General features: G+C 46.4%; 2 protein-coding genes across 2 annotated transcripts in view; one reads left to right on the top strand and one right to left on the bottom strand.

The window, feature by feature from the left end:
• Positions 1-435: 435 nt before the first annotated feature.
• On the bottom strand, positions 436-1342 carry LOC310863213 (uncharacterized protein). The gene is made up of 2 exons (XM_083771399.1): positions 1002-1342; positions 436-887 (listed from the first exon to the last, which is right to left on the bottom strand). The coding sequence occupies exons 1-2, from the start codon at positions 1248-1250 to the stop codon at positions 507-509; spliced, it is 630 nt and encodes a 209-aa protein (XP_083627525.1). The 5' UTR covers positions 1251-1342; the 3' UTR covers positions 436-506.
• Positions 1343-7481: 6139 nt separating this feature from the next.
• Positions 7482-18193, top strand: part of slc12a5a (solute carrier family 12 member 5a) — a gene marked incomplete at its 5' end in the record, with an annotated part of 108313 nt that continues 97601 nt past the window's right edge. Inside the window, one exon of the mRNA XM_083771078.1 lies at positions 7482-7487. Coding sequence (XP_083627204.1) covers positions 7482-7487 — 6 coding nt within the window. The remainder of the gene's footprint in view (positions 7488-18193) is intronic.

Genomic DNA, 18193 nt, shown 5'->3' with positions numbered 1-18193 from the left:
CTCACAGCAAGGCTCAGAGCTTCCAAGCTAAGGTTGTCTAGACTATTTAGTGTATTCAAATTACCTTTAGGTGATGGGAAATTCTCTGTCAAATCCTTCCTCTTGTTAATTAAACAACAGCTTAATTAAACAATAATTGTGAATTTTCCATCAATATCAAAATAATACATCATAATACATTTGAAGAAAATACATAAAAAATAGAAGTACTTGTAACATATTTGAGCTAAGCAAAAGAATGACACATGGGTTTAACAATCGTGGCTAGGCAATCAAATAAACCAATAAATCCCTAAAAATGATACTAATACAGTACCCTGTTGAATCAATTTGACCTGTATTTAGCACAGCAAACTATAACATAACAAATAAACAGAAAACATCATATTTCCAAACGATATTTTCTTTCCAGGTATACGGTCGAGTGATCCCCCCACTTTTTTTCTTTTTCTTTTTAATTGGGCTGTCTGATAGGGGGAGGTGTGTGTGTGTATGTGTGTTGAGTCTCATGGTGGGTAAGTCACATGGTACTCCTTAGCAGACTTCCGAAAAGTGTCTCTCCAAGTCCATTTCCACTTCACCTTCTTTTTCTTTCCACCAGGATTGGAAAATAAAGGCTTCTTTCTGGCCTTAGATTTAAGAAATGGAGGCGTGAACCTCTCCTTTCCTGCCAACTCTGACAGTGCGTGTAAAAACTTACGGAACGCAACTGCCGGTACTGCGGTCATCTCCTCCTTCATTGGTTGGCCCGCTGGAACCTTCCCTGGGCGTGTAAGTGTGTACACCTCTCCCACCGCCTGTTGAACGAGTAGATTCTTGGCCACACCCTCGACGTCCGTCGCTGGTTTGACGATTAGGGTCGTGTAGGTAGGCTCCAGGGCCTCCGTCTCTAGACAGCCGCCTGCCGCCTCTGTAGTCAGCAGCCCATCCAGGGCCTCCGTCTCTAGACAGCCGCCTGCCGCCTCCGCCCTTGTAGTCAGCAGCCCTCCTGCGCTGTGCACAGGAGATGTCCCCTTGCCCTCGACGTCTGTCGCTGGCTTGTCTCCGGTCCCGGGCTGCTCTGCTCCTGCTGGTTCTGTTCTCCCCACCTCGATGTCCGACGATTCCCTCTTGGTTGAAGGCTGTGGACCGTCCGCGTGGTTCTCCCAGGCACTCCCGGCTCCCACAGGCACCGTCTCCTCTACGTACGTAGCTGGCTGGATGTCATCGGCTCCCCATGCCACTGCATCACCCACAGGTTTCTCCGCCATGGGCTGTTCTGATGCACCCTGTGCGCGTCTCGCTGTCCCAGGCCCTCTTCTTCCCTGCTCATGTGGCGGTGTGCTGCCCTGGGTGATGATGACACTGCTGCGATGGGGCCCTGTCCCCCCCATGGCTGCCAGGGGTGGACGGATGCACAGATGGAAGCAAGGTCTGTGGTTTCCGTGTCGTGTCCGCATCGTCACTGTTGGCCAGCTCTGGGCCAGGGATGCCAGTGCAGGATGGACGTCGGCTCTTAGCAGTGTCATTGGACCGAGCGGAGCCTTCCTTGTGTCGAGCCTCTTTCAATAGGCCCAGTGCAGCGGATATCAGGATTACCGTTGGAGTAGACGGCTGCAGGCCTGCAGCAACAGTCTCCAGAAGGCTGAGCACAGCGGACACCAGGATTGGCGTTGGAGTCGAGGGCTGTAGGCCCGTAGCAACAGTCTCCAGAAGGCTGATCGCAGTGGACACCAATATTGCCGTTGGAGTAGAGGGCTGTAGGTCTGCAGCAACAGTTTTCAATAGGCTGAGCGCAGCGGATATCAGGACCGCTGCTGGAGTAGAGGGTTGCAGGCCCGCAGCAAGAGCCACAGCCGTCCGTTGTAGCTGGATGGCAGATTGACCGGCCCGCATGGAGCCCAGGCAGCCCAGGTCCAGGGTCTGCTGTGGAGGAGACAAAGGAGAATTCTGAGGAGCCAGTGGCCCGCTCTCTTCCCTCAAAGAATCTATGTTTGGAAGTTCCCTCATATGACTCTCCCGTTGTCTAAATTGTGCTTCCTCCATCCACATTGACAATACTTTCCTGTGGCGGTCACATCTGTCAAGTTTGTGCGTTTTAACTGACTTTTTCTTTCTCATTTTCTTCTCAGCTTCTCTTAGTAGTCGGTCTAAGTCAAGCAATTTTTTTATACTTAAAGAGCCTTGTTCTGGGAACCCCATCTGTTTCCACTCATCAAGACAGTCTAATGCTTCTGGACCATATTTTGCAACCATCCCGCTCATGAGAGGAGACCATCTTTCTTTGTCTTCTGCCACTGGCGCACTTTTCTTATTACCCATACTGGAATATAAATGCTTTACAATACATACACAGCAATCTAGTCTATGTAACACGGTAGTCTTTGTGCTACAGCTTGACTTAATGCAACACGATATCTTTATGTTCTTATCTGAACAAGGTGTCTTTGTGTTTACAAACTTGACTTAATGCAAAACGCGGTATCTTTATGTTTTCTTTATGTTGTTTCCAACAAGGTTAACAAAGTGTCTTTGCGTTTGCAAACTTGGCTTAATTCTTTTCTTTACTTAGGCTAGGCTTGCTGCTGTATTTTGAATCAAGCATACTTGACTATTACAATAGATAGGTTGGCAAAATATGGTCTTAGAATTTATAATTAGCTCTTCAATTGTCTGAAATTTGGAAGATTCTCACCGTTTTTTTTAGTGTAGCCACAGGGTTTTGTTAAAATCCTGGCGCTGAACTCCGTTGATGCAGCCTGTAGATGGCGTTCATTGACGTGATGGATAAATCAGTCGGCTTGATCTTCCGGAGCTCAGACGGCACAGGATCCCACTTCTTGACACCAAATGAAATGGCAGTTTTACACACTCTAAACGCGTGAGGAATCACCAGGCTTGAAGGTCTGTCAAGAGGAATCAGGAGGAAAGCAAGGTCCCTTTGTTGATCTTTATTTAACGTGCACAGCAGTACACGGATGCTGCAGCACGCAGGCAGGTCTCCCAGGCAAGCATAACCATACAAGCACAGAGTTACAGTTTATATGGCAGTTTAGTCCCACCCACAAGGTGGACCCAGAAGTGAATACAATCTCTCTAGATGTAAGGACCATTTGCTTACACACAAAGGAAGAGGGGTGGTGGGGGGACAGGTGAGAAGAGGCTCCAGGACAACAGAGCCACGTGTTAATTTCTGTTGTTCTCACAGCAAGGCTCAGAGCTTCCAAGCTAAGGTTGTCTAGACTATTTAGTGTATTCAAATTACCTTTAGGTGATGGGAAATTCTCTGTCAAGGCATGCACAGGACGGCGTCTTATCTACTCACCGAGGCTAATGAATGACGGCGTTATACCGACTATAATGCACCGACATTTCGTCCGCCCCTCACGGGGAGTTACTGCTTTTTTTCCCCCCCTCTGAAGGCGAGGCGAAGGGCCTGCGTATAACCCCCCGCGGACACGTGGAAAAAATAGAGCACTTACGCACAAACTGCGCTGCAGCGCAGCCCGGCTCCATTGATTATGTTAATTGGAAGCATGCCGTTTTTTTTCTGTCCCCAGTGTATAGCCCGGGCCCTTTAAGTCTGCCGTCTCTTATAAGTGGCAGCTTCACCCAGGAGACCCCAAACCTTTCCGGACAGCTTATCTGAAGTATTGGGGTATTATTTGAGTCCTATTATTATATTTATGTGTTATTATGAGCTTGTGGGATTCTATTTTCTTTTACTTCCGTGCTGTCTCTATTTCTATCCTTCCTCCACCTCCTTCCTTCCCTTCCAAATGTGTGCCCGGCCATCATCCTTGTGCCTTTGGGAATAGACAACGCATACACACGCGCGCACGCTCGCACACACACACACACACACACACACACACACACACACACACACACACACACACACACACACACACACACACACACCGTGGCCACCAAGCATGCATTGCAGAGACATCTTTAACACCCCTCGTTATCTTATTATTACCCGGGGCCGTGTCAATAGCTCCTAATGCCAGCGTCAGCAGCCTCTAATGGCTCGTACTACCATCGGCATCACTCCCCCCCCCCCCCCCCCCCCCCCTTCTGTTTGTGTGTGTCGTCCGTCCGTCCGTCCGTCCCCCGTCCGTCCGTCCCCTCCCCCCTAACATAAAAAGGGAGAGAGAAAGAGAGATGCCTTGCCTAATTCTGGGTCTCTCTTCCCATTCTGACCTGAGATCAGATTCTAAAAAAAATTCTTCTACATCCTGACAGTTTTCTGAAAAAGCTCTGTTTCTGTGTCAGTCAAAAATAGCAGACCTAGCAGACCTAAAAAATAGCAGACCTACAAGCTCGTAGCGCGCCACTCGGTCGCCAGCTATGAGCTTGTAGATCTGCTATTTTTCAATAGCTAAAGCATAACGTAATGCTAACACCAAACGCGGTTCCCGCCCCAAAATGGGCTAATTCTGGGTCTCTCTTCGTTGGCAGTGTCACGCTACAATTTCACCCCATAGTCCATTGTTGTGAGTTGTATGTAATAATAATAATAATAATACATTCTATTTATAACGCACTTTACATTTGAAACGTATTGTGAGCTTCTAGGACCTGCTATTTCCGAAATAAATGTACATTCTGCATAAAGAGTATACCTTTGGTATACTTTTGGTACATTTTGGGCGGGAACCCTTTTGGTGTTTTAAACATTATGGTATAATTTAGCTATTGAAAAATAGCAGATCTACAAGCTCATATAGCTACGAGCTTGTAGGTCTGCTATTTTTGAAAAATCGTGAAAATGTGCCTCAAATTTGGAATATATTTTTTAACGTTTTAACGTTTTTAACTCAAATCTTTGCTTCTGGAGGGTTCCCTGGAGGAACAACATATGTTCAGATGGGGGGTCTCTGAGGCCAATTACAGATCATTTTTGGGGTCCTTGACATGAAATATTGAGTGATGGCCTATAGAAACATATGTATTTCAGAAAACTGTCAGGATTTGGGAGACATTTCTTTTCCAGGCCTAAATGGGTTAAGTACATTTTGAGTAATTCTCACCACTGTAAGTAAGGGACTTGAGTTGGATAGAAAACTTTCTTTTCTTTTCTTTTTTTGTCACCTATATTGGCAGCGGTTCACTCTCCCATTGGTCTGCATGTCAACCTTCCAACAGTGTCAAACTTCAGACTGGGCTAATTGGCCTGTTTTCGGTTAGGCTTGGGGTTTACCTTGACTTTGGCTTGGCTTGGTTTGGCTCAGCTAATTGGCTTGGAGGTGGAGGTGCAGAGGCTCACAGTTAAAACCCTCACTGTTATCTGAAAGTATATAACCCATTCTGAACATGAACCCATTGTGGTGTTAGCATCATGTTATGCTTTAGCTATTGAAAAATAGCAGATCTACAAGCTCATAGCGCGCCACCGAGTGGCGCGCTAGGTCTTGTAGGTCTGCTATTTTTGAAAAATCGAAGAACGACTGACATTTTTTTTAAATCTGATCTCAGGTCAGAATGGGTTCATCAGACCAGAGTGTGTCCAGTGGAAACCTCGTATGAATCTGATCTCAGGTCAGAATGGGATAAAAAGCTCAAGGACTTCACACTCTCTTCCGACGGAATGAAATGAACACGGCGATGATTTTTACAGAGTAACTTAGCAACAGAAGTGATCTCTCGTGAAGAGGATTTTGAAATCAATATACTCAACGTGAGTCAAAAGACAAGATAATCTTTCTTTCTCTTTAATTAGACAACAGTTTAGTTAACCGGGAACCCCCAGGGGTCTGTACTATAGGTCCACTGGCACTCCTTTTCTTCCCTCAACATCAATCTCTTTCACAAAATCAGCGTGTGTGCGTGTGCGTGTGCATGTGCATGTGCATGTGCATGTGCATGTGCATGTGCATGTGCATGTGCATGTGCATGTGCATGTGCATGTGCCAAAGAAGAGAGGCCCAGAATTAGCCCAGTTTGGGGGCGGGAACCGCTTTTGGTGTTAGCATTACGTTATGCTTTAGCTGTTGAAAAATAGCAGATCTACAAGCTCATAGCGCGCCACCGAGTGGCGCGCTATGAGCTTGTAGGTCTGCTATTTTTTGAAAAAATCAAGAACGACTGACATATAGAAACATGGCTTTTTGCGTGTGTGTGCTTGCATGTACGGCACCTGCGATGATGTTTGTTCCTATATATGACAATTGTCACGCTGGAGCACTTGGGACCTCGGTTCCTATAGCAGGAAACATCACAATCACATTATCACCTCCTGAGACGCCCCTGGAGCCTGGAGCCAACAAGGTGACAAGAACACTCCCCCAATGTCAACATACATACCGCGCACGGACACACACACAGACGGACGAACGGACACGTGCACAATTCCAGGGGGGGAATAGACATTACGCCATGGCTAGACGGATAGATTTATCCATGAAACCCCTTGGCGTCGTGAGGCATCCCTGTGATTTAGAGGCCAACATTTGGCGGTGACAGTACACGAGCTCGCATAAGACACATTGTAGGAAGAAAGAAAAGGACCAGACCAAGTAAAGAGCCCGGCTGGGGCTGTATCCCACTCATCTAAGTATATACTATTGGTATGATTTATCCCATTCTGACCTGAGATCAGATTCTAAAAATGTCAGTCGTTCTTCGATCTTTCAAAAATAGCAGACCTACAAGCTCGTAGCGCGCCACTCGGTGGCGCGCTACGAGCTTGTAGATCTGCTATTTTTCAATAGCTAAAGCATAACATGATGCCAACACCAAAATGGGTTCCCGTTCAGAATGGGTTAACAGGCCCCGAAAATGCCACTCCATGCCAGAGCGCCAGTGCTCGCCACAGCATTTCTGCCGAGCTTGTAGACCGGCCATTTCCTATATACCGCCGTGCGTGCACGCTAATAATAATTACACACATACTGTAAACACATGCACCACTGGTCTGACACCCTGCAGCTGCGTGTATAACATGCCTAATTGATGTTTTACGGCACACGGCCGCAAACGCGGTACGGTATAGCCTACCACGTGACTATAGATTGAGAATCTACGCTTAACTACGCTTAGCGATGCGTCGCGAGACCGTTTCAGACACGACACCCTCTCATAAATCACCCGAGGACGTGGAGGGATGATGCTGTTTATGTGAGTCTATATATGTCTGCGTGTGTGTGCGTGTGTGTGCGTGCGTGCGTGTGCGTGTGTGCGTGTGCATAGTTTGTGCACACCTAGCTTGTGCTTAAAATGCATGTTCCATCTGCAGGGAGTGACCTCTGTTTACCTGTCATGGATTGTTACCTTCTTGACACCCCCCCCCCCCCCCCATAAACACACACACACACACACACACACACACGCACACACACACACACACACACGGCATGCACACACTGCAGTATATGCAGCTGCACTGAGCCATTGGTTCCCGCTGTGCGCGCTACGGGCAGCCGAGCCGCTGCAGGGGGGGGGGGGGGGGGGGACAATCGGTCAAGCGCTTACAAACAAGAGATTTGTCGGAAAGAGAAATGACGGTACGGCTGAAAAAAGAACAGACGGAAATACACACACGGCACAGAGAGACATCGCTCTGGCACGGACAGTATGTACAAACACGCTGATGGATGGAGAGAGAGAGAGACAGAGAGAGAGAGAGAGAGAGAGGGAGAGAGAGAGAGAGAGAGAGAGGGAGAGAGTAGGAATAAGCTTTTGAAAGCTGCAGCATCGTGGGAGACTTTCCCTCTTACAATGCACAAGCACAGACAGGAGGGGGGATCCTAGTGTGCTTCTCATGCACAAGTGCAAGGCGCGCGCACACCTGTGCACGCACGCACGCACGCACACATTTGTATTTCGGTATACTTGTGAGCTTGTAGATCAGCTATTAACTGTCTTAGTCGTGACTTTTTAACCCGTTCATTCCTGACGTCGAAATTAAAAATAAATAAAAAAGTTTTCTAAATCATGACAATTTTCGGAAAGGACTTGAGGCACATTTTAACGAAAAAAAAATAGCAGACCGCTATGAGCTTGTAGATCTGCTATTTTCCAATAGCTAAATTATAACATAATGTATATGTATAACCACCAAAAGGGGTTCCCGCTCAAAAAGGGATAATGGCGACAGCAGATCACGACAAATAACTTAAACGTACAAGGACATTACTGACACATTTAATAATGTTATGTGACTCAAATAACTGCGATTGGACCGATTATGTGTAATCACCATCGTGACAGGCCTAATCCTCCTAAACCCTAAAGCTATAACCTCTAACTGTTAATCCTTAACACCAAACTCAATCTAATCCTATTTGTAAATCTAACTAACCTGTGAATAAATTCAGTATTTTAGCCGTTGACGTGACGTCAAATCTGGCTGTGACATAAGGCCGTCTGCCCCACACGGAATTCTATCGCCATTTTATTTCATTGTGTCAACTAAATCCTCATTGATTGCAAACTAGATTGAACTATACTCAACCCTGTACTGAACTATACTCAACCCTGCACACATTCAAAATATGCCCCCGGAATATTGTATACTGAGCAAATGGACTGTTACCACCTTCAATAATAATGATAATAATAGTCTTTATTGTCCCCACATCATATAAATGGACCCGGACGTAACATATAGCACTACAAAATGACGTCGGACTTAAACACTGCATTAACCATTAACATGAGGACCAGGACAATAATGAGGATTGGATTACCACAGTGGTTCCACACATACGTTTTAGCCTGTGAGCCAAAAAAGACAAATTTGATGTCTCTCCGGGACTAAATTGATCATTCTACCACAGGTCGTTTCGAGGAAGCAATCTGATTGGTTGAAACAGCCTTCTAGCCGGTGGTTAAACCACCACACACCACCACCTATCAAAACAAAGAATTCAGCTGCTCTGTTTTCCCAGAGCGCTAGCAAACTGGGTGGCTTTAGGCTAGCTAGTTTATTGGGACATTTGTGGTCGTAGTGACTACATCCGTCATTAAAAATATATATTCTTTCAGCGATTTTCTTTGTTTTAAGGGTAACTGTGGTAGAATTGCAATATTACACTGGAGGGTGTGGGTTAACGTGATTATTGCCACGACAGGGATGCGCTCAGGAACGAGACGGAGTCGAGTTCCGCAAGCATCACTGAAGTGGCAATAATCACGTTAACCCACACCCTCGAGTAACTATATACTGCTCAAACATTTGTTCTCTAATAAATTGATGGAATTTCTTAGATTTTTCTTTGATTTCTTCATGACATTACTGAAGAAAAATCTTTGAATTGTGTTTTTCTAATTCATGAAAATGTTTGCTTTTTTTTGGGGGGGGGGGGTGTATTTTATTTTTTAAACGTTTCGAAACAGTAATAATTCAAAACAAAATGTATGGGAAACAAAAAAAAAAAAAAAATTGACCGGCTGCAACCCAACCTTGGGTTCCCGCCCCAGTGTGTGCGACCCAGTGGGATAGAGTATGTACATCTTCTCCACTGAGACACATAATCAGTGTTCAGTATATATAGTCAAAGTTCTGTGTCTCTGGTGGTTCTAGTGGAGCAGAGCGGCATGGTGGTTCTGTGTCTCTGGTGGTTCTAGTGGAGCAGAGCGGCATGGTGGTTCTGTGTCTCTGGTGGTTCTAGTGGAGCAGAGCGGCATGGTGGTTCTGTGTCTCTGGTGGTTCTAGTGGAACAGAGCGGCATGGTGGTTCTGTGTCTCTGGTGGTTCTAGTGGAGCAGAGCGGCATGGTGGTTCTGTGTCTCTGGTGGTTCTAGTGGAGCAGAGCGGCATGGTGGTTCTGTGTCTCTGGTGGTTCTAGTGGAGCAGAGCGGCATGGTGGTTCTGTGTCTCTGGTGGTTCTAGTGGAGCAGAGCGGCATGGTGGTTCTGTGTCTCTGGTGGTTCTAGTGGAGCAGAGCGGCATGGTGGTTCTGTGTCTCTGGTGGTTCTAGTGGAACAGAGCGGCATGGTGGTTCTGTGGTTCTAGTGGAACAGAGTGGCATGGTGGTTCTGTGTCTCTGGTGGTTCTAGTGGAACAGAGCGGCATGGTGGTTCTGTGGCTCTGGTGGTTCTAGTGGAACAGAGCGGCATGGTGGTTCTGTGTCTCTGGTGGTTCTAGTGGAACAGAGCGGCATGGTGGTTCTGTGGTTCTGGTGGTTCTAGTGGAACAGAGCGGCATGGTGGCTCTGTGGTTCTGGTGGTTCTAGTGGAACAGAGCAGCATGGTGGTTCTGTGTCTCTGGTGGTTCTAGTGGAACAGAGCGGCATGGTGGTTCTGTGTCTCTGGTGGTTCTAGAGGAACAGAGCAGCATGGTGGTTCTGTGTCTCTGGTGGTTCTAGTGGAACAGAGCAGCATGGTGGTTCTGTGTCTCTGGTGGTTCTAGTGGAACAGAGCAGCATGGTGGTTCTGTGTCTCTGGTGGTTCTAGTGGAACAGAGCAGCATGGTGGTTCTGTGTCTCTGGTGGTTCTAGTGGAACAGAGCAGCATGGTGGTTCTGTGTCTCTGGTGGTTCTAGTGGAACAGAGCAGCATGGTGGTTCTGTGTCTCTGGTGGTTCTAGTGGAACAGAGCAGCATGGTGGTGACAGATCTGAGGTTTCTGGCCCAGCGTTTGAACCTTTGCAGCATCGTGGCCTGACCCAATTAGCATTTTACTGGTGTCTGTCTTCAAAGGCAAGGGGCAGCTGTAGCAACGTGCACACACACACACACACACACACACACACACACACACACACACACACACACACACACACACACACACAAATATAAACACACACACACACTCTCTTGCTCTGTCTCTGTCTCTCTCTCTCTCTCTCTCTCTCTCTCTCTCTCTCTCTCTCTCTCTCTCTCTCTCTCTCCTACATGTAAAGATCAAGAGAGTGTTTAGGCTACACTCTGAGGTGTGGGAAGGTGTCATCACCGCCTATGTAGTTGCAGTGTTCAGCTGGTTATGTTGTCACCCTGGCCTGTCCTATATACAGTATATACACTACAGTATACGTGCATTTGGTCAGGTCGGGTCGTGCACTATACAGATTTGCACCACATTTTCACGATTTCTCAAAAAATATACCAGATCTACAAACTCTTATATATAGCGCGGCACTCGGTTATGCAGCATCCTGTGGGTTAATCAGTTGACCCGACCCATGGTACAGTACGTACCAGTCGGTACGGTCTGCCAGATGTGTGCTCAGAACTAATACTTGAGCATGTGTGCTTATAACTCCAACCGGCACATCTGGAGAGAGGCTCAGTTGACGAGCATAGCATCTAATCAGAGAGAATCCACCGAGATAGAGAGACCACCACCAGCTGCATGGAGAGAGAGAGAGAGGGAGGGAGGGAGGGAGGAGATCAGTGGTGGAAAAGTAGAACTAATTACATTTACTCAAGTGCTGTATACTTAACCCATTTTGACCTGAGATCAGATTCTAAAAAAAATGTCTGTTTGAAAATGACAGTTTTCTGAAAAAGCTACGTTTCTATGTGTCAGTCGTTCTTCGATTTTTCAAAAATAGCAGACCTACAAGCTCATAGCGTGCCACTCGGTGGCGCGCTATGAGCTTGTAGATCTGCTATTTTTCAATAGCTAAAGCATGACATGACGCTAACACCTAAAGGGGTTCCCCGCCCAACATGGGTTATAAGTACATTTGGAATTGGAATATGCAGACAGAGTATTTGTATATTGTGCTCCAATGGAGCATAAGAGCCTTGCTCAGGGGCACGGCAGTGACGGAAAGGAGTGCCATTCATGGAAATACTCTGTTAATGCAAGTTCATATTGTCCTCGTGGATTCAAAATCGACTGGTGGTGAAAGTGCAAAACTATTGAATCATTGTGCATAATTATAGTCACCCATTTCACAAGTTTTCAAATGCATAAACATCCTTATTACTGTATGGGTAATTATGGGCTACTGTATACGTATCATATATTATGTTCTGAAGTGGCACATTTTTGGAAAGAACTTGAACCACTTGCTGCCACTTAATTCCATGCTTCCTTCACAGGTGTCACCGATGATACTAATGAAGGCTCTGTTCCATTCTGGTCAAACAGGTGTCACAGATGATACTAATGAAGGCTCTGTTCCATTCTGGTCAAACAGGTGTCACAGATGATACTAATGAAGGCTCTGTTCCATTCTGGTCAAACAGAGTCAGGGTGCTGCTGTTGTTACAATTTACAATCTAGGCATTTAGCAGACGCTATTAACCCAGAGCGACTTACATTAAGCAAGAACAAAAAGCATGGGAATACATCACATAAAAAAGCATTTATCATGAAACATGCGTAAGCTAAGAACGTAACGGTGGAATATCTATGTAATGAAACTATACATATAAACTATACATATATGCTATACTATGCTATACATATGTACTATGACGTGCTATGACTACATACAATGCAATTATAGTGCTGTCTACATAACATGCTATAAGTCTGTATCAAATGCTATCTAAGTCTAGAGAAAGGCTATCTAAGGGGGTATAGGGTAAGTGCTATGGGCCATGATGGAGTCTGAACAGGTGGGTTTTCAGACTACGGCGGAAGATTGGGAGTGACGCCGCAGTTCTGACTGCAATGGGGAAGTGCATTCCACAGTTTTGGAGACAGAAGAGTTTGGGCCGTGTGGAGCGCTGTCCCACTCTGCATGTCGGCCCCACTCTGCTACAGCAGTGGGTCTGTCCCACTCTGCATGTCGGCCCCACTCTGCTACAGCAGTGGGTCTGTCCCACTCTGCATGTCGGCCCCACTCTGCTACAGCAGTGGGTCTGTCCCACTCTGCATGTCGGCCCCACTCTGCTACAGCAGTGGGTCTGTTCCACTCTGCATGTCGGCCCCACTCTGCTACAGCAGTGGCTCTCAAAGTGTCCTTGAGTGGGTTCCACAAATGGCCCCCGTATACCGTGTAGCTCTGAGAGTGAAAACGTTTGAGAATGAGAACCACCATACTGCACATTAAATGGAACAGAGCCTTAATTAGTGTCATCGGTAGCACCTGTAAAGGAAGTAAATAGGGAAGCGGCCACTTCTAATGGGCTATATATATATATATATATATATATATACATATATAGCCCATTAGAAGTGGAGAGGCAGCTCCACCACAGTAAACCATATGGGAGACAATGAGTGCACAGCCGCCCCAGCGTGCCTAGCGTCTGATTCACTTGGAGCTGGAGTCGAGGGACAGAACATGCTGTGCAAATGTGACTCAGCCGTGCATGCTGTGTACCTCTGTGCCACATGGAGGCCCTTTCATCATGTCCACGTCCATTACATAAAGCCCTCCGGTGTCTGTCTTCTCCGCTCAGCGCGTTGTCCTTTGAGGAAATGCATTCATGGAAGCAGGCCGTGCCGTATTAACTCAAGTCCATTCCGTGTGTGAGTCCATTATACAGTGCGTTGTACATTCCTCTGGCGCTTGCATGCCACACAACATTCATATTTTGTTTGACTTAACTCTTTTTTTGCGAAATACGTTAACCATATGTGACTGGGTACAATGCTTTGTGCCGCAAGGAGGCATTGGTCATTTTTCAGTTTTTTTTTACAGTTTATTAAGGTACAGAATGTAAGGTTTGATATGATGTACTGTATCATTCAATGAAATTGGAAAATATTTGAAGGAGATATGACCATTTTAAACTGGTTGGACCAGAATACCCAAAGCTGAGAAAAGGCCCTACCGTATGAATGAATATTCAGAACATTTTAACACCTTGAGCTGGCCAGAAGTGCAGGGTGTGACAATGGGAGGGACAATAGGTACACGCAACGCCTCCGTCACCCCCAGCACCAGGATCTTTGCACACGGCCCCCATTTACCTCCAATCATTTTCAAAGCCTTATAACTCTTAAAATATGAGCGCTGTCCTTTTGGTGATTGGCATCCATACCAAGTTTCGGATGTCATTTGTGATTTTGTATACTGCATCGCTCCCGACATGTTAAAGAGGGAGTGCCACAATTTTTGTCTTTTTCCAGTTTTTCATGTGTCTATGAGGTGACAGTATACTTCATTAGACGCCCTGCGGGTCGTTTTTATGTGCAATGGTGTATTAACTTTGTATTTAGGGTTTCTTCCTGGAGGCTGAACCCATGACAGTCAAACGGGCCAATGAAATAAACAGTTATATAGTGACATCACATTATCAGCCCCTCCCCTAACCCCTCCCCCTTTATCATACAACTACAGCTGTGGGTGCGGCTTCAGTTCAGGTGGATCACCACCCATCACCACCCACCAGGCAAACCAGGCATACTTACTGTAATGAACTGGTGGGCGTGTCCACATAAAAGCATGCTTTTAACAAATACTGTACACTTTTGGAAAAAAGTTATTCCTCCTTATATTATAATAATACCTGATGATCATGTTTTAAACGTCTCTGCCGAAAGATAAACAGCGTGAGCTGACGCTAATAATAGCCGTCATCGTTATGTGACGGTGGTCTCTCCAGGCTCTGGGAAACAGGAAATCTACATCAGCAAAAAACAGAAGGGATCCCCCATGGCGTGTTCTCTCTCCTCCGCGTCATATACCCGAGGCGGGGTTGGCCAAAGGGCCTTTCTGCGTGGAGTCTGCATGTTCTCCCCGTGTCCCCTACAGTATATAGGGCAGGGGTTCCCAAACTTTCTGATGTCACGGACCGGCTGACAGTATAGACTGTAGACTGTACCGTCACCGTGTAGCGTTTTGTTTCATTAGCGCGATCGTGACAAAATAGGCTACAGCTGTTATTAAGGCTACTGCTGCTGCTGCTGCCAGCAGAGCACACACATGAACGGTGAAGATCGAAGCCGTTTTATAAATCACAGTCACTGAGATATCGACGCTGAGATTGACGCCGACGAAGGTATTTCCATACCAAGGGACGGAGTCAACTTTTCACTGCACTGTTCAGAGAATCCTTGTGAAAGTCGGGAATTAGATTTGATTCTGGGCAGGCAAGATGTGTCGTCGTTGTCGTCGTCAAGACCAGTGTGTGTCCAGTGGAAACCTCGTATGAATCTGATCTCAGGTCAGAATGGGTTAATCAGACCAGTGTGTGTCCAGTGGAAACCTCGTATGAATCTGATCTCAGGTCAGAATGGGTTAAAGATAATGAGAGTTCAGAGAAGGAGCCGTGCATGCATGTCGGGAATCCACAGAAACGGCCTATATACCGTATATGTGTGCACACAGATCAGACATGCACGTGCGTGCACGCACGCACGCACGCGTGGCGGCTATACGATCTGTCACGTCAAACCCGACGGAGTCTTGTAGCCGGCTGACAGCAAGCGTTTGAAATCATGCTTTATTCAGCTGGAGAGTGTCTCTCTCCGCTGTCACTCACAGACGCGGGGCTAAGAAGACGACGTGCTGCATGTCGAGACAGCCCCCGAGCATGGACACACCATCACTCACCCGGGGCTGGCTGACGCACGCACGCACACACACACACACGCACACACACACACACACACACACACACACACAATTACATTCAGAACACACACACACACGCACATAGTGGGATGATCAGTATTCATAAGGGGTGCAGTGCGGTGTAACAGAGGAGCCTATAGCGATTGGGACGGCTCACAGTATACACAGACAGTACAAAAGCACTACTGCGGATGCAAGATGTGTTTGGGATAAAGACGTTGGTAAACATGGGAGAAGATCACGAGTTGACGTCATAAAGAGTCACACACTACAGCCCGAGATTATTATGTAAATGAAAGTTAAATCGTTTTTTATAACCGTCACGTTCTCTCTCTCTCTCTCTCGCCTTTTCTTAACCCATTTAGGCCTGGAGAGAAAAAAGGATTCTTAAACCATGACAGTTTTCTGATGTTTCTATATAGGCCTATATATATCACTCAATATTTCATGTCAAGGACCCGATAATGATCTGTATTTGGCCTCCGACCCCCACATCTGAAAATATGTTGTTCCAGATGGGACCCGTCCAGAAGCAAAGATTTGAGTTAAAAACGTTCGTTTGGCAAAAAATACATTCCAAATTTGAGGCACATTTTCACGATTTTTACAATCTACAAGCTCATAGCGCGCCACCGAGTGGCGCGCTACGAGCTTGTAGGTCTGCTATTTTTCAATAGCTAAATTATAACATAATGTTTAAAACACCAAAAGGGGTTCCCGCGCCCAAAATGGGTTAATCTCGAGATGAATTGAGAGAAGCATCAATCTTCCTTCACAGCGCGTTGTCTAATCTCAATTTGTTCGTCTTGGCATCAGGCGCTAAACAAATCATTCAGCTCCACATATTATGGGCACAAAAGGGGGGCGTACATATATATATATATACCCATATATTGATGGCATGAGCTATCTCCATACATGGGCATAAAAGGAACAAGGAACTGGCAGATATACAGAGATCTCCATATATGGGGGTATAATGGTCGGATCGGCAGTCGGCCCCAAAATCCAGATGTGAGCCTAACAGAATCACCCGCTTCCGATCAACCGATAATCACCAGTATGTTCTTATCTGGACCATGCAATGCAGGCAATATTTCCACATACTGCCTATACCGCGAGTAGGCCACTAGGAAATGCGTGGCCGGTTAAGACTGATATGATGTTAGGGGACTTAGATGGCCGGTTATAAGACTGATATGAGGTTAGGGGACTTAGGTGGCCGGTTAAGACTGAGGTTAGGGTTAGAGTTAGGGTTAGATTTAGCTGTTATAATAGTAATAGTCGGACAACGCCACCAACGTCCACGTCATAAAATGGCTGACGGCAACGTCGGTGTGTGGAAATGTCCATGCTGGCTGCATTGCATTGCATGGTGTTTTGATGACGGAGATGAAATCATCCGATAACATAACAGAATAGCAGCACGTCTCCATGTCAAACTGAGATGACATTCGGCGGTATAACGCGCTGTCGCGCTCCATGGAGCACTGCCTGGCCGCGTGACCCTGTGGGAGCCATATTATTATTCCCAAAGGCCACGAGGAGGAATGCCACCCGGAATGTTGGCACTCGTTAACGGTTTCTTGGCCCGAAAGTCCGTTAAACCATTTTGGGGGGGGGCACCACTGCCCATGCATGGCCTGCCCTCTGCAGACAGGAGGCCTGCAGGCAGAGAGGTGTGGTGTTGTTGTCAGAGACACACAGAGGACAGGAAGAGATAATCAGTCTGCCTGGAAGGGAGGATGCTCCGCCTGGATGTTGGGCTGTGCTCAGCCTTGCTCCGGTATGCCAGAACGCAGCAGTGGCTCACTCTGGCATTTATCCCATTCTGACCTGAGATCAGATTCTAAAAATGTCTTCTACATCCTGACAGTTTTCTGAAAAAGCTATATGTTTCTATGTCAGTGCTTCTTCGATTTTTCAAAAATAGCAGACCTACAAGCTCGTAGCGCGCCACTCGGTGGCGCGCTATGAGCTTGTAGATCCGCTATTTTTCAATAGCTAAAGCATGACATGATGCTAACACCAAAAGGGGTTCCCGCCCCAAAATGGGTTATAGAAGGCACACTTGGATCATGGCTTATTGTCTTAATAATGTGTTCCCTTATCCGTGCCGTGCAGTTTCCCCGATCCGAACGATGTGTAACATTATAAGTCAACCGGTCGAGCGTGTATACGGCATATAGCATTGTCGTTTTCTCCGTAGTGTTTCAGCATCTTATCTGCAGTGCATATAGTGTGTCCGTTCATCTTGGTATATAATCTCTCAGTGCAACCGAGGTCCAAATTGTTCAGATTGGTGCTAGCAGACTGCAGGGAAGATCACATAGGGGTATAAGACAGCTCCCCTCTCTGCAGTCTATTCATGAGCATGCAGGCTTACATTAAAACAGGCTAAAAAATAATAATCATCAGTGATGTTTGTATACTTCTGGCCCTCTGGGAGAAGGTATACAAAGAACCAAAGTGGAAGTACATCAGATTTAAAAAAATCGTTTACGTATACCAGCCAACCAAGATGGCTGCTGGTACAAACCGAGATGTTTGAACGAGGCTCTGAAACAGCAGTAACTGTGTGAGGACTAGATGATCCACATCATCATGTGTGCCATGGTGTAATGTGGTGTCTTTCCTCTGTGACGTGTTTTGTGTCTGTCATTGATGTTTTATGTGTGGCTGTAGCTGTGGGGGTGAAAGACCAAGACAAATTTCCCTTGTGGACAATAAAGTTTACCTTGACCGTGACCGTGTTTTGGAGGTACTATAGTCTGGAGCAAACGGAAAGC

Source organism: Protomyctophum parallelum (assembly GCF_964188405.1).
Source record: "Protomyctophum parallelum genome assembly, chromosome: 8".
In the NCBI taxonomy this organism is placed as follows: domain Eukaryota; kingdom Metazoa; phylum Chordata; class Actinopteri; order Myctophiformes; family Myctophidae; genus Protomyctophum; species Protomyctophum parallelum.
The sequence above is the reverse complement of the archived record's forward strand: the minus strand, read 5'-3'. Positions and strand labels throughout refer to the sequence as shown.

Coding starts and splice junctions, on each gene's coding strand:
- LOC310863213 (XM_083771399.1), bottom strand. CDS start 1,250: ATGGCGGAGAAACCTGTGGGTGATGCAGTGGCATGGGGAGCCGATGAC. Junction 888..1,001: donor AGGGCAAGGGGACATCTCCT/GTGCACAGCGCA, acceptor GGCTGTCTAGAG/ACGGAGGCCCTGGAGCCTAC.